At 43.0% G+C, this 13,260-nt stretch overlaps 1 protein-coding gene across 1 annotated transcript in view; it reads left to right on the top strand.

Moving 5' to 3' along the window:
• LOC139644647 (calsyntenin-2-like) overlaps positions 1-13,260 on the top strand; it is a 210,408-nt gene that overhangs the window by 134,654 nt on the left and 62,494 nt on the right. The window contains exons 4-5 of the mRNA XM_071520090.1: positions 2,249-2,457; positions 6,903-7,052. Of these exons, the coding sequence (XP_071376191.1) occupies positions 2,249-2,457; positions 6,903-7,052 (359 nt within the window). The remainder of the gene's footprint in view (positions 1-2,248; positions 2,458-6,902; positions 7,053-13,260) is intronic.

The raw sequence follows: 13,260 nt of genomic DNA, 5'->3' as shown, positions 1-13,260 counted from the left end.
ACGTTAGCAGGAGTGACGCATGTTGCTCTCAGTTCTAGTACGACCCAATAAATAAATCAATTTGTGGCACTTGGTCACATCTGCCCCAAGGGACTTTTTTCACTTATTTTTTCAACCTCACTTCTACATTTGTGGCCTGCTGCTTTTCCATGTTCACTTGCTAGATCGACTCAACTTAGTCGCAATTTACGCACAGCACAATCATTCTGTCATTGTCAGCTCAGCATGTGAGAGGTAGAATATTCCAAAGTAGAGGACTTATGATTTCCCTCCCCCACACACACACTCACATCTCAATGGAGCCGGCGGCTCGGTCTACAGCAGCATTACCAAACAGCATGGGACCTCTTTATCTTTTCGTACCTGTATTGCTAGACTCACCACCGGGAAAACTCTGTCTACCCCAGATGGCCAGTCTGCCCATGCTATAAACCACGTATATGTCTCCTCTCCGTTGTTCTTTTTAGTAAAGCAGTGGTTCTAAATTCAGGCCCTGGAGACCCAGAGCCCTGTTGATTTTCATTCTAGCTAGCTAATCAGGGATTGATTTAGACCCGGGACGCCAGGTGAATCCAATTAACTAGCTGGTAAGATAAAAAAGCAGCAATCCTCTGGGTCCCGAGGACTGGGATTGAGAACTGCTGTAGCACAGCTTTAGTTTGGATTTATCCCTTTGAAGCTTAAAAATGTATTATTCTGGCCCGTCCTCATCCATCACTGGTCGTCAGTCGATGAATTGAAGGATTGATTATGCAATCTGTTGCCTACTGGCCATTGGAGAGTATTGATGAAGATGTTTTAAAGTGATGAATGGCGGGGTTTTGTTTCATTACATGTGAGTTAACATGAATTACCGTTGATAGATCACTTATGGAATGATTAATTGGGGAAGTTTAGTGGGCTTGGCAAACTGTACATAGATGGATAGGCTAAGATAGCTAAGGGCTTATTTTGCCATAGCAACACAATCAAAGCAATCCATTGGGCCAGGTCAGAGAGTGTATTACACAAAGTACACGTGTGACTCCTGGTAACCTAATTCATTCATCATTGGTGTTGAATTCTGCTCGCAGCAAGAATCAGTAACTCACAGCAACTATCAGTTAAGAAGCTGCTCTGCTTAGATACCTTACTTCCTCCTACCATTGTGCCTTTGAGCTATAGGCACTCAGTCCAGAATGATCTCCAGGAACACTGACAGTTCCTTGTCTTAGCAGTGGGCCTACCTGTGTGTGTATCTGTGTGTGTGTGTGTGTGTGTGTGTGTGTGTGTGTGTGTGTGTGTGTGTGTGTGTGTGTGTGTGTGTGTGTGTGTGTGTGTGTATCTGTGTGTATATGTATCTGTGTGTGTGTATGTGTGTGTGTGTGTGTGTGTGTGAGGGAAAATCAAAGCAGGAGACAAATTAAAATAATAAGCCAAATATAGACCGTGCTTAGCAGTGATTAGGCACAATGCAAAGTAGAATCACAAATACTCACATACCCACTTAGCTTCTAAAATCACTGTCAAGTATTGCGTTGAGTGGGTTATTGCGTTTTTTAAATGGTGGACACAAATCTAGCAATTTAGTTCTTGAAGAGTAGCTAAACAATGTGGTTGCTAAGCAACACTGATGCACCGGTATAAGTGGTGATTTTGGATTAGTAATATTTGAATTAACTGTTATGCAGTCAAAAGTGTGTGTATTGGGTATTTCACAAGGTTTTTGACTGAGGACTGGTGCTTTTGGTTTTATAACTGCCAATCTAAGGTGTCGTCAGACCAAGTCAGTTTAGAGCAGAACCTGGAGCAGTTTGGATATGTGAAAACGCAGCAATCACCCTCAAGTGTGGAACAAAACAATTAGACTAGAGACCTTGTTGAGAGGGAAGTTTCACGCTACATTTCCCAACCGACCCCGGAGGCTTCATTTGGAGTGAGAATGTTATCCAACCATGATCCGACCCAACTGCAGGAAGCACTGTGCGTTAGTTGGGTTGAATCATAATCAGATCACATTCCCTCCAAATACCACTGATGCCCCTTGTTTGTTTACTCATGAAGAAATTTGTTTCCCGCACAAAATTTCTTCTCCAATGAAGGAAATGACTGCTCCCATGTGTCCTATGTTTGCCTAAAACTATTCTAACAACTAGTCCCCAAAGCAAACGGACCATAGCTTTTGAAAATCACTCTATGCATATGATAGAATTTACTATGTCACCCACCATGCACTTCCCTCCTTTCTGTTGCCCCCTACTGTCTGCAGGGCGGTGGTACACATCCAGGTCAACGATGTGAATGAGTTTGCCCCGGTGTTCCGGGAGCCCCAGTACCGCGCTGCAGTGACGGAGGGGAAGATCTATGACAGCATCTTGCAAGTGGAGGCCACCGACCAGGACTGCTCGCCACAGTACAGCCAGATCTGTAACTACCAGATCACCACCACCAACACACCCTTCGCTATAGACCGCAACGGTGAGTAGCAAAGGGGAACAATATTTTGGGTGTGTGCTAATAGGATACACTGTTCAGAGGAAATACTACATATGGATGTAGGGATTTTGTGATTTAAACTAGGGGCGTCAGTTCACTAAACCCTAAGGTATGGTCCAATATGTCATGTGGCACCAAAAACCTGCTCATATCACCTATATTTCAAGGAAAATTCCACCCTCAGATAACTACACTTAGATATCATCAATCTGTGATGGTCTGTGCATTCCAGGAGGTATTTTGTGATTAAGTTATTGATGAGATATTATTATTATTTGGACAGTGTAATAATTAAGTGCACCTAGGTCACCAAATGCCTTAAATGGAGCGTTGGTCCTGCATGCTACCCTGATGTGACCTTTTTTTTATCATTATATGGCTTCCAAATTAATTTCTGGCAATTTTCCTTTGCTCTCCATTATAATGATAGAAACTACAAGATCAAACTTGAAGGTATGGTAGGTGAAGGTATGGCGAGTGCCACACCTTTACCGTGCTGAATTGACACCCGTGATTTAAATGCACAGTGAGTTCGCACCCACACGGTGAACAGACACACAGACATACAGACACATACCAGCATATGCTCTGGTAGGGAAAGTAAATACTCTGACAGATGTCTTTCCCCAGGGTAAAACATGTTCTTTGCTCTTTCCAAGGACAAAGTCAAGCTTTGCCCAAAGAACCATCAGTCTCCACAAATCAGATCACAGAAGTCTGTGAACACACAAACATCAATACACACACACACACACACACTGATCTGATCAGAGTTCAGGTTTCTTCTCTACCTCCATCTCCTCTACTGACCTTTCTCTCCTTCCTCAGTCTGATCCATCATTTGGGGACAGACTGAGCTCCGGTTTCACCGCCTGCCATAAACCTTCAAACAGGAAAGCTCTTATGCTCATATCTTATATTTCCATTACCGTTATTACATTTGTGGCCCTAAATATTTCATACGTCTTCGGTTTTGCACTATTTTTTCATTTAAGCACACACCGGCCAGGTATCGCAAAAAGTCAAGTAGGATTAAACGTGTTCCTGGAGGGCACACTTTCACTCTAGACTTCAAACTTCTTCAATCTTCTTAACAACCAGCTAGACGGGGCTACTCCAGTACAACTGACAAACTTGTGCCTCTTATAAAACACTGAAAAAATTCCCTTACATCTCGTTTCTGTTTTGGAGACACAGGGGCAAGCAACATTATTTTCCAGGCTTTTCTTATTGCCGAGTGCTAGTGCTGCAATAAAAGGGCTGACTGGATGGGGTTAGGGCCAAACTGTAGAGTAAATGATACAGGAGGGCCTAGCCCGAGTGCTCCCTTCCTCTCTCTCTCTCTCTCCATGTGAAGGGGGCTCGCTCGGCCATTGACCGCCGAGGGAAGGCGTTGAGAGCTCTTAAACTCAAAAGCACCTGAGGGAGCGAGGAAGACGATGTGGGGAGGAAAGGAGGGAGGGAGCGAGGGCTGTGGAGAGTGAGAGAAAGCACAAAGAGAGAGGATCAGAGAGAGGGAAGTGGATAGAAAACGCAGAGATGTAGCGGGGATAAACAAACAAAGATGGTTTTGAGCAGTCTCAGGCAAGAAATGCTGAATGCTAAAAAATCGGATTGTAATTATAATGGGATGATAGAGGGAATTCACAAAGACAGATGCAGATGCAGAGATGGCCCGCTTGTGTGTGTGTGTGTGTGTGTGTGTGCGTGATAGAGAGGGAAATAGAGAGAGAGAGAGAGAGAGATGGAGGGTAAAGCAGTCATTTACTAGCTGGCCACCCTTGCCAGCAGTCACAGCACGCACAGCCTGCTGACACGGATAAGTTGATGTAGTAATTGAAGGAGGGGGAATAGGAACCTCCGTCATGCAGAAAGGTGTGTGTGTGTGTGTGTGTGTGTGTGTGAGTGAGAGAGAGAGAAGGAGAGAGAGAGAGAATGCCACAACAGATGAGGCAGCAAACAGTGAAATGGGATGAGGCTGCAAAACACTGAGACAATGATGTGCATTGAGAGGGAAGAGGAAGGTGGGAGATGGAGGGAGCGAGGAGGGAAGGAATTCTAAACAACCTGAGAGGGGGGGGGGGGGAATGGGTGATGAGGCTGAGGAAAGCGAACAATGGCGTCCTCATATGAATTACATCTAATCCTCCCGCTCACAGACTTGTATTCAAATAAAGCACATTATCAACATTCCGCTGCCTCTGCACATGCCTCCCCAGATACACTGGCCTTGAGAAGCGTCCGATCCATAACAGCCGACTATGTTTCAACTCTCAGCCGTTAACAGCCCCCCCCCCCCCCACCCCCCCTCCAGCCCGAGCTCTGTGCACAGCGTTGTCATCTATCTGTAGTCATAGACTCATCAAATATTAACAGACGCATTAGGACTACAAGAGCTCCCTTCATGCACTCTGCTCAGCATGAGAAAAGAATTTGGTTTGGTAAATGGGTCGCGGTTACCGACGGCGCAGGAGGCTCTTAGTCACTGGAGGTCGTGTGGATGCTGAGTATACTGCAGGGAAAATTGTTTTTATTATTGAAAAATCATTGCTGCATTTAATTTGAAACACTAGTATATTTACTGTAAAAAAAAAAAAATGAGACCCTCTCCGAGAATATTGGCAGCCTCTACCAGCCTCTACACTGCATTTTACATTGCTCGCCACCAGGTCGGATTCGGCGGGAAAATCTGCTGGATTGCTTTATGACACGAAGGGAGATTTCTTTACAGCACAGAACAGGAAGAGGGCGCTGTTCTTTCAGCACAAACAGAGCTAAAGCGATAAAAGTTTCTCGCAATGGATGCTGGAACAATTGCATGGCCGATGGAAAAATCACTTCCAACATGTTTATCCTTTTCAGCAAAGTGAGAGATAGAGGCTAGCAATCATCTCAACCATGGTCTCATTTGTTTACGGTAATTATACCAACATCATGTAGTATCACAAATAATTTGACAATGATATGTTAATGTTTAAAAATGCTACACATAGCACCTTTAAGGAATCGCAAGCAAGTCACACACGTCACAAGTCAATGCCTTCACTCTCTCTTTCTGCCATTTTTCCTGTCACTCTCCACTGTGTACTATGTAATAAATCAAAAATGCATTGAAGACAATAATACAGATACAGGCATACACACAAGGCAATGCAACAGAAACATACTTAAAGAGCAATGCCACCGAATTTACTGACTCACAAGGCAGTCCAAATTGTACTGTTAACATTCATTACTGACCCTTATAGTCAGAGAAGGAGGAGTGTCATGCCAGTGACTTACAGCTCCATTAAGAATGAAATTTGAAAGTTACTGTAAGAGCAGCTAGAGCAGCTGGAGATATGGAAACATATCTGTTCCACATGGTTATGACTACTATAAAATGAAACTCATTTAGCTGTAAAAGCTCATACAAGCCTTTTATGAGTCCATAAAGTCAGTCAGTCTCCCAATCACTGACAATTGAGCAGCTCCAGATTGTGTTTCTTGAGGACATCGCTGAGATTTGAGTTTCTGGTTTCTAGCTTTTATCACAAATGCTAATTGAAGCGTTTTATAGGCCAGAGCATCAGCTAAATTGAAGGGTATTTTCTTTGTAGAAAACAAATACCAATTTTATTGGAAATGCATTTCATTACAGTATACTGTACATTTGGAAAAGCCCTGTATTTTTGTAGAACAGTAGTTAAATTGCTTTAACATCAACATGGGATTCAAGATTCATACTTTGCCATGCCAGCAGCTGTAGGCTGGAAATGTTTCATTTCATCACTCACAACAATTTTTTTTCATCTGCCAATGGGATGAGATAACTTGAACTGAAGAATTGTCTTGAACCAAGTGCCTTTTTCCTGATATTAACAAAGTGATCTGCCTTATTCTGCCTTGCTGACACTTTCTAGGAAATTCCTGAAACTCACTGAAAGTCAGACTGCATTGGTCACCAGTAACACCAGCGTCCCTCCCCCACTTAATTGATATGCCATAGATTTTCCCTATTTGCCCAAATAAAATTTAGTGTCAGGTATGGCCAAGTCTTCTTGGCAATGACAAATTGAAACTGAAACACAGCAAAATACAAAACTATTACCTAAACCGCAGGCCAGCGAGCACTGAATTCACCAACGACGGCTGAACCTGTTCACCACCTCCACCCCCACCACCCACTGAGAAGAAGCTATTTAGGTTACTGGTGTCATGGGAGGTGATTTCTGAGTATTGAAGTCAGTGGAAATATTCACCTCTTACTGCCAATTGGGACCGCCAACCTGCAAAATTGCCCGGCGGAGCTTTAAGGCGGTCATTTTTGCAGCGTATGAGAGACGCATCGATCAATAGGGCACTGGCTTTAGTCTACAACACATAAAAGGACTTTAAAGACTAGATGGGGTTGAGTTTGACCTTGTGCCACCCTCCCTCCCCGCCAGGTAACATCCGGAACACGGAGAAGCTGAGCTACGACCGGCAGCAGCAGTATGAGATCCAGGTGACGGCCTGGGACTGCGGCCAGAAGAGAGCCTTACACAGCGTTCCTGTCCGCATTGACGTCAAGCCTGTCTGCAAGCCCGGCTGGCAAGGTGGGGCTTCAGTATGTGCACGTGTGTGTGTGTATGTGTGTGTGTGTGTGTGTGTCTGTCGGTGCAGGGACAGAGGGCGGGGTAAGGTCTGGCTGCATAGTGTTTATGCACACAGAAACGCAGGTGTGATTAGTTGTTTGTGATTACTTGTGTGTGTGTGTGTGTGTGTGTGTGTGTGTCAGTGTGCAAGCCCGGCTGGCAAGGTGGGGCTTCACCATGTGTGCATGTGTGTGATTGTGTTATATTGTGTGTGCGTGTGTGTCAATGTGCAGGGATGGAGGGTGCAGTAAGAGCTGTCTGCGTTTCGTTTACGCACACAGAAATGCAGATCTGATCATTTGAATGCAATTACTTAAGTGTGTGTGTGTGTGTGGGTGTGCGTGTGTGTGCGTGTGTGTGTGTGTGTCTGTATATCCCAGCTTACCTCTGAATGCAAGGTACATCTCATCCAGACTTGCTTAAGTGTGCATCCTTCATTTTTCTCCATTTGTGCTTATCATACTGTCTGGGCGCCTCTCTCTCTCCCTCTTTCTCTCTCCCTCTCCCTCTCTCCCTCTCCCACTCTCTCTCTCTCTCTATCTCTCTCTCTCTCTCCCTCCTTCCCTCCCTGAGGAATTGGCCTGTCAAGTTTAGCTGGTGTGATCAACAGCACTTTACTAAGAACACCATGACACAGCCAACATGGCTCTTAGCACATCAGAAAGCAGTCATGGCAGCCTTAACAAGGCCCGGAGTAATGCAACAAAGACAAGTGTCTGCAGCGAGCGCTGCAACAACAGCACAAACACCACTCAAGATAACCGCAGATTAAATTTACACTTGTCAGACAGGACAGCAGCACACGTGTTGAAAGATGAACACACACACTGTTGGCGTCACACGCAGCCATGTGAATTCTGCAGCGTGGTTTGTCATCGACAAAGTGATCCATGGCATCCAGCCATGTATGGTCCCACAGGACATGATGTTATTGGGCTGCTGATAAACAGCGGTAAATGAGGACCCTGGCAGCCACACAGTGACGGACACTAAACCCTGCAGGGTGCACACTGCAAAAAAAGTCCATCATAAGTAGTTTGGCTCATATTCAGTCTTTTTATTTAAACAAGTGAAACATTTTGCTAATGGAGTGACATATTTCCACTTATTTCTGAGCAGCTTCAGGAATGTTCAAGAAACAAGTGTCAGTATCTTGAAATGAGGCAGAAGAAGGCAAATCATGCAATTTGCATCAGGAATATGATACTTAATTCAAGAAAATTCTTGAAACAAGTTGATTTGCATTGGAAACAACTGAAAACATCTCACTCCTCTGGCACATTTTGCCACATGTCTCAAAACATGCAGGTAGAACAAACTCACTGTGGCAGTGCTATGCAATGTGATACTTAGTGCTTTTATACTTAAAGGCAAGGAGAAAAGTTACAATACATCAGCAAGGATGATGGCAAGTGGAATCACAGACTGACAAACACAAACACATAGACACACACACACACGAGTACATGTACAAGCACACTTACATAGAGACAGGCACACGCATACATCCTTAATCCAATATTTTCGCTCATTAAAAAAAACAACCCATAAACAAACTTTTCACCTGAAAATGCACATTTGCTACAAAACCAGATGAACGTACTGGCACTGTCGGCATATGTACAAGTTCAACATGCACACACACACACACACACACATACACACACATACACACACAGACTGCAGCCAGGGCTGTTGTGGGTGTGCACAGTGACATTAACACTCTCCCTAGGCTCTCCGCTAATCCTGTCTTTGAAGCCTGTTTGCACTTTTTTTTTGCGTGTATTTTGCAAATGAGGATTTTCAACACACGATTATGGCAAGAAGCTATCCACACACACACACACACACACACACACACATGCCCTCTCCCTCGATGAAAGGACAGTGGTCCCTAAGAGCGTTGTCGGGAAGCAGGAATGAAGGGAGGGATGGAGGGGAGAAGTAAATGCCATGGCCACAGATCAGGGGATGTTTAATAGGGCTAGGGCTTGGTGTTTTGGAGGCATGCTACTGTAGGAATGTCAAAGGCTTGCACACACACACACACACACACACACAAACACACCGATACACACTCAGACACATGCACACACACAACAGACAACGTGTTCTCCTCCAGTAAAAACTGGCGATCTGTCTGATCAAATTAGTCATGGGCTCTGGCTCTGGATGTCCGGGCTCAGCTGTGTGTCTCTCCTGACCAATCACATGTCCTCGCTGGCCTTGTGGAGGCTACATGATCGACAGACAGCCGGCTACACACACACACACACACACACGCACACGCACATACAAACATACACCCACACAGAAGCGCAGTGACAGTCATTTTGATCTGACACATCATCACCTTCAGCTTTCTCTTTTGAATCTCACTAACAACTTCACTATAATATTCCTATGATATTCCTATAGGGACTTTGATATTCCTCTGTGGTACTCAACAGTGAGTTTAGAGTAGCCCTTTCAAAGCTGATGGTATTTTTATCTCCGATCGCATCACGTTAATATTCCTACAACATTCTTATGAGGATTTAGTGTGTCAGTGGCAATCAATAGTGAATTTATAGTGACCTTATCATACTTTATGGTATTTTTATCTCCCATGGTATCACTGTAATATTCCTATATTGATATTTGTATACTATCCATTTAACATTTATTAAGGGATTACAGTTATTTCTCATAGGGCTCCCTACACTCTTTCCTTTTGCATATCTGTGTTACTGGTTGTCTATGGGAATCCTTGAATTAGCCCTGAATTAGTTCTAATATGACATTTTATTCAGATTACACATGAGTATGCATGAATATTATTATTATTGTTGTTATTATTATTATTCTCCCGGGAGAGTTTTAGTCCTACATGGTATAAATACTGCTTTAGAGGCTTTTCCACCCTGTCAAGAATAAACTTGTCAGGGAAATACTACTTGTACATTTCTGGATTTTTTGGGAATAAAAATGACTAATTTGAAGATATTTCAATACTGGTGTAAAATATCAGCTATCACCTGCTTCAAACCAAAAATATCAGTATCGGCCTTCAAACACCTATAAATGGAACCACCTCCCTGTTAATATATGTCTCATATTTTGAATACGAGAGAGCTTTGTCATCAAACTTCGGTCCTCTGAACATTTCATTGGTTGTAAAGCCGTTTAGTGATGTTCTACTGCTATAGTCTTAGAAATGGCCCAAAATGGAAACTACAGCACGGCCTTGGGATGAGCTGACAACAACAAACAATATTTTCACAAAGTTTTGCACTGCTAGTCCAAAACAATTTAAAAACTTTTCAAACTATTATAGCCTCCCTCCTATCTTCTCTTTTCATCTCCCTCCCTCCCACTGACCACACACAATGTTTGGACATTCACATGAACACACACACGCACGCACAGACACGCACGCACACACACACACACACCTGGAATGGGTGTTTGGACAGAGGAGGAGATAAGAGAGAGAGAGAGAGTGAGCAGGACACTTCAGAGCCACTTCTGTTCATTCCATGGGATTGGTATCTCTGGATTGCATCTATCTTTCATCTTTAATCTGGTTTAATGCTGTTTGTTTCTAACACCTTACTAGACATGTTGACAGTTATATATGTGCAACCCTGCAGCCTGCAAACCTGGGGCTGTGCATGATAGTGGAAAAAAAAAAAACTTGGAAAACAAAAGGTATATGTTTTTGCGATAGGCTACTCTGTTCCCCTATAGATAGAGTGCAAATGTGGAAATAGCCATGCAAGGCCAACTTTAAAGGGCATTAAGTAATCTATGACCTTTACTGGCCTCTATTGGCAACAAGTAGGAATTGCAACAACATCGATACAGCGTATCTCCTCCTACTCAAGTCTCTGACAGCCTCTCCACTCTCAAGCCTTCCCCACGGTGGCCTGAAACTGAAACAATTGAAACAATAAAATCACATTTTCACAATAGAGAAGATTAAGCTAGCTAATTAGAACAAAGATCCTACAGAAATGTCTAGCAAAGAGGAAATATATCACCATGCTATATACTGGAATAATAATACTGATTTGTTGGATTGAGAACAATGCTTTTTAGCCTCATAGCTGAAATTGAGACGCTGGTCTGTAGCTCATAGCACCGTCCTCCTTTGCTGAGCAGTTGAAAATGTGCGCAGGTGTGTGAAGGAGGTTGGGAGTGACTTTTGGGAGTGTAGTTTCTTTTCCAAAACAGATGCTGCATTCACGTGCTGGTAGGAAGTTTTGACATCTGGGACTTGAGAGTTGGCTGCCAAACGATGTTGCATTCACATGCTATTATGTTGGAAAATCAAATCTGGAAGATAAATGATGAACAAACATGGACATCTTGCAGATTAACAAGCTAATTTATCAAACTTCATTGAAACAGATGTTAGTTATGGTTGGTCTTTATTACAAAACTTGTAATAATTGTGCATGTATGTGACAGAGACAAAAATAGTTTTTCCACAATGTTGGAAAAGTCAAAGGTTAATTTTCTCTGACTCTCCAACTTCATCATCTAACTTTGAATGATGTTCATGTCAAATTTCCAAGTGAGAAATGTGTTTTTCCGATATACCCCATAGCAAGCGGCTGCAAGGAGAGTACAGGCCGCGAAGTGAGTTTTGAAATCCAGAAATCCCAGCAGCCGGCCAAGTAATTGTTGAGTCATCTGTATTGATCAACAACCATGTCTACCCCTCCAGATATATTATGGTCATTTTGTGTTATGGGGCAGTAAAAGTCTTACTTATTGCCCCTTTAAGCCTGACTGAGCTACTCTCTCATAAAGTGCCACATCTGCTTCTGTCATGCATGTCCCTATGTCTATGTGACAGGTGGTGTAGTCACACACACATACACACACACACACACACACACACACACACACACACACTCACACACACACACACACACACACACACATTCACACACAGAAGCACACATGCGTAAACACACATTCACAAACACATTTGCATCAACATGCACAGCTCAGCACCTAAGCCTTGACTGACAGATTGTCACATTGATTAAAAAATAATCTGCATATTCATATCCATCCTTTCTGTTATGATGTGTTTCTGAGCTGTGTGTGTGCATATGTCTGCATGCTTGTGTATTTGTGTGTGTGTGTGTGTGTGTGCACAAATACGGCATGCCATTGTGGATGCTGTTTTACTCCTAAACAGCCCCAATTAAAACTGACCCCATGGGTGTTGTCAGTCAAGGCAGTTCATATGAATGTTTAACCTCACACTGCTACAGTTTGAATTTCTATACTTTAATACTGTGTGCCCCACCTAAACTATAAAGTGGGGAAAACTCTGGGATAATACATAAAATGTGAAAAAAAGAAAATGAAATTGCTTTGCAGGTTTTACACACTGCCACCCTGAAGCTGTAGTAAACCTTCCACGACACACTGGAATGATTTCGCAGTAGTGTTAAATTATTATAATATTGTCCTCCACAAGTGATGCAGCCACTCTTTGGGCCAATCAGTTATACAAATCTGTCTTTTGTGCAGTCATTCATTTTTGGTGTTTGTGTTGCCCCATGTTGGTTGATTGTAAAAACGATGCATGCCATGTCTCCCCTCAGGCCAATCACTAAATAAATGAAAACGCCTTGGGGGAGAAAACTGTTTTTCAAGAAACTCAAAATGATGGAAAATCCAACATTGATGGTCCTGGAGTTAAATTTATGGAGCAGGGCTAGCTGGATATGTGCACCTAATTTCATATAATTGGAACCTGCGGTGTAGGAGATACGACTGGTTATTAAAAAATATGTGTATCACGCATGTTGACTAGTTTGGAAATGACAAGGAGATTCTTGTGACCAGTATTTGGGTTTTTGAAGACTGATATTGATACCGATAGTCTTGGATTGAAGCTGCTGATGGAGAATATTTTGTGCCAATATTCAATATCTTCAACTTTGACCATTTTCATGACAATATTCATGAAAATATAATAGAATAAAACACAAATATTCAGTGTTTCCCCCAGGATTTGATTCTTGTCAGGGTGGAAAAGCCTCTGAAGCGGCATTCAGATCATCATGGGACACTAAATTCTCCATTAAAAGTCATACTAATGAAATTCTGTTAGACGGATTAGCAGCTCCTTCAGGCAGAGTGAGGCAGGTTTCAGTGCAGGTTT

The sequence above is a fragment of the Centroberyx affinis genome, unplaced genomic scaffold, assembly GCF_046629955.1.
Source record: "Centroberyx affinis isolate AG114_WGS23_722 - 3 ecotype Tasmania unplaced genomic scaffold, CSIRO-AGI_Caff_v1 ptg000766l_1, whole genome shotgun sequence".
Lineage (NCBI taxonomy): Eukaryota > Metazoa > Chordata > Actinopteri > Beryciformes > Berycidae > Centroberyx > Centroberyx affinis.
Note: the sequence above shows the minus strand (reverse complement) of the source record. Positions and strands in the feature narration are given on the sequence as shown.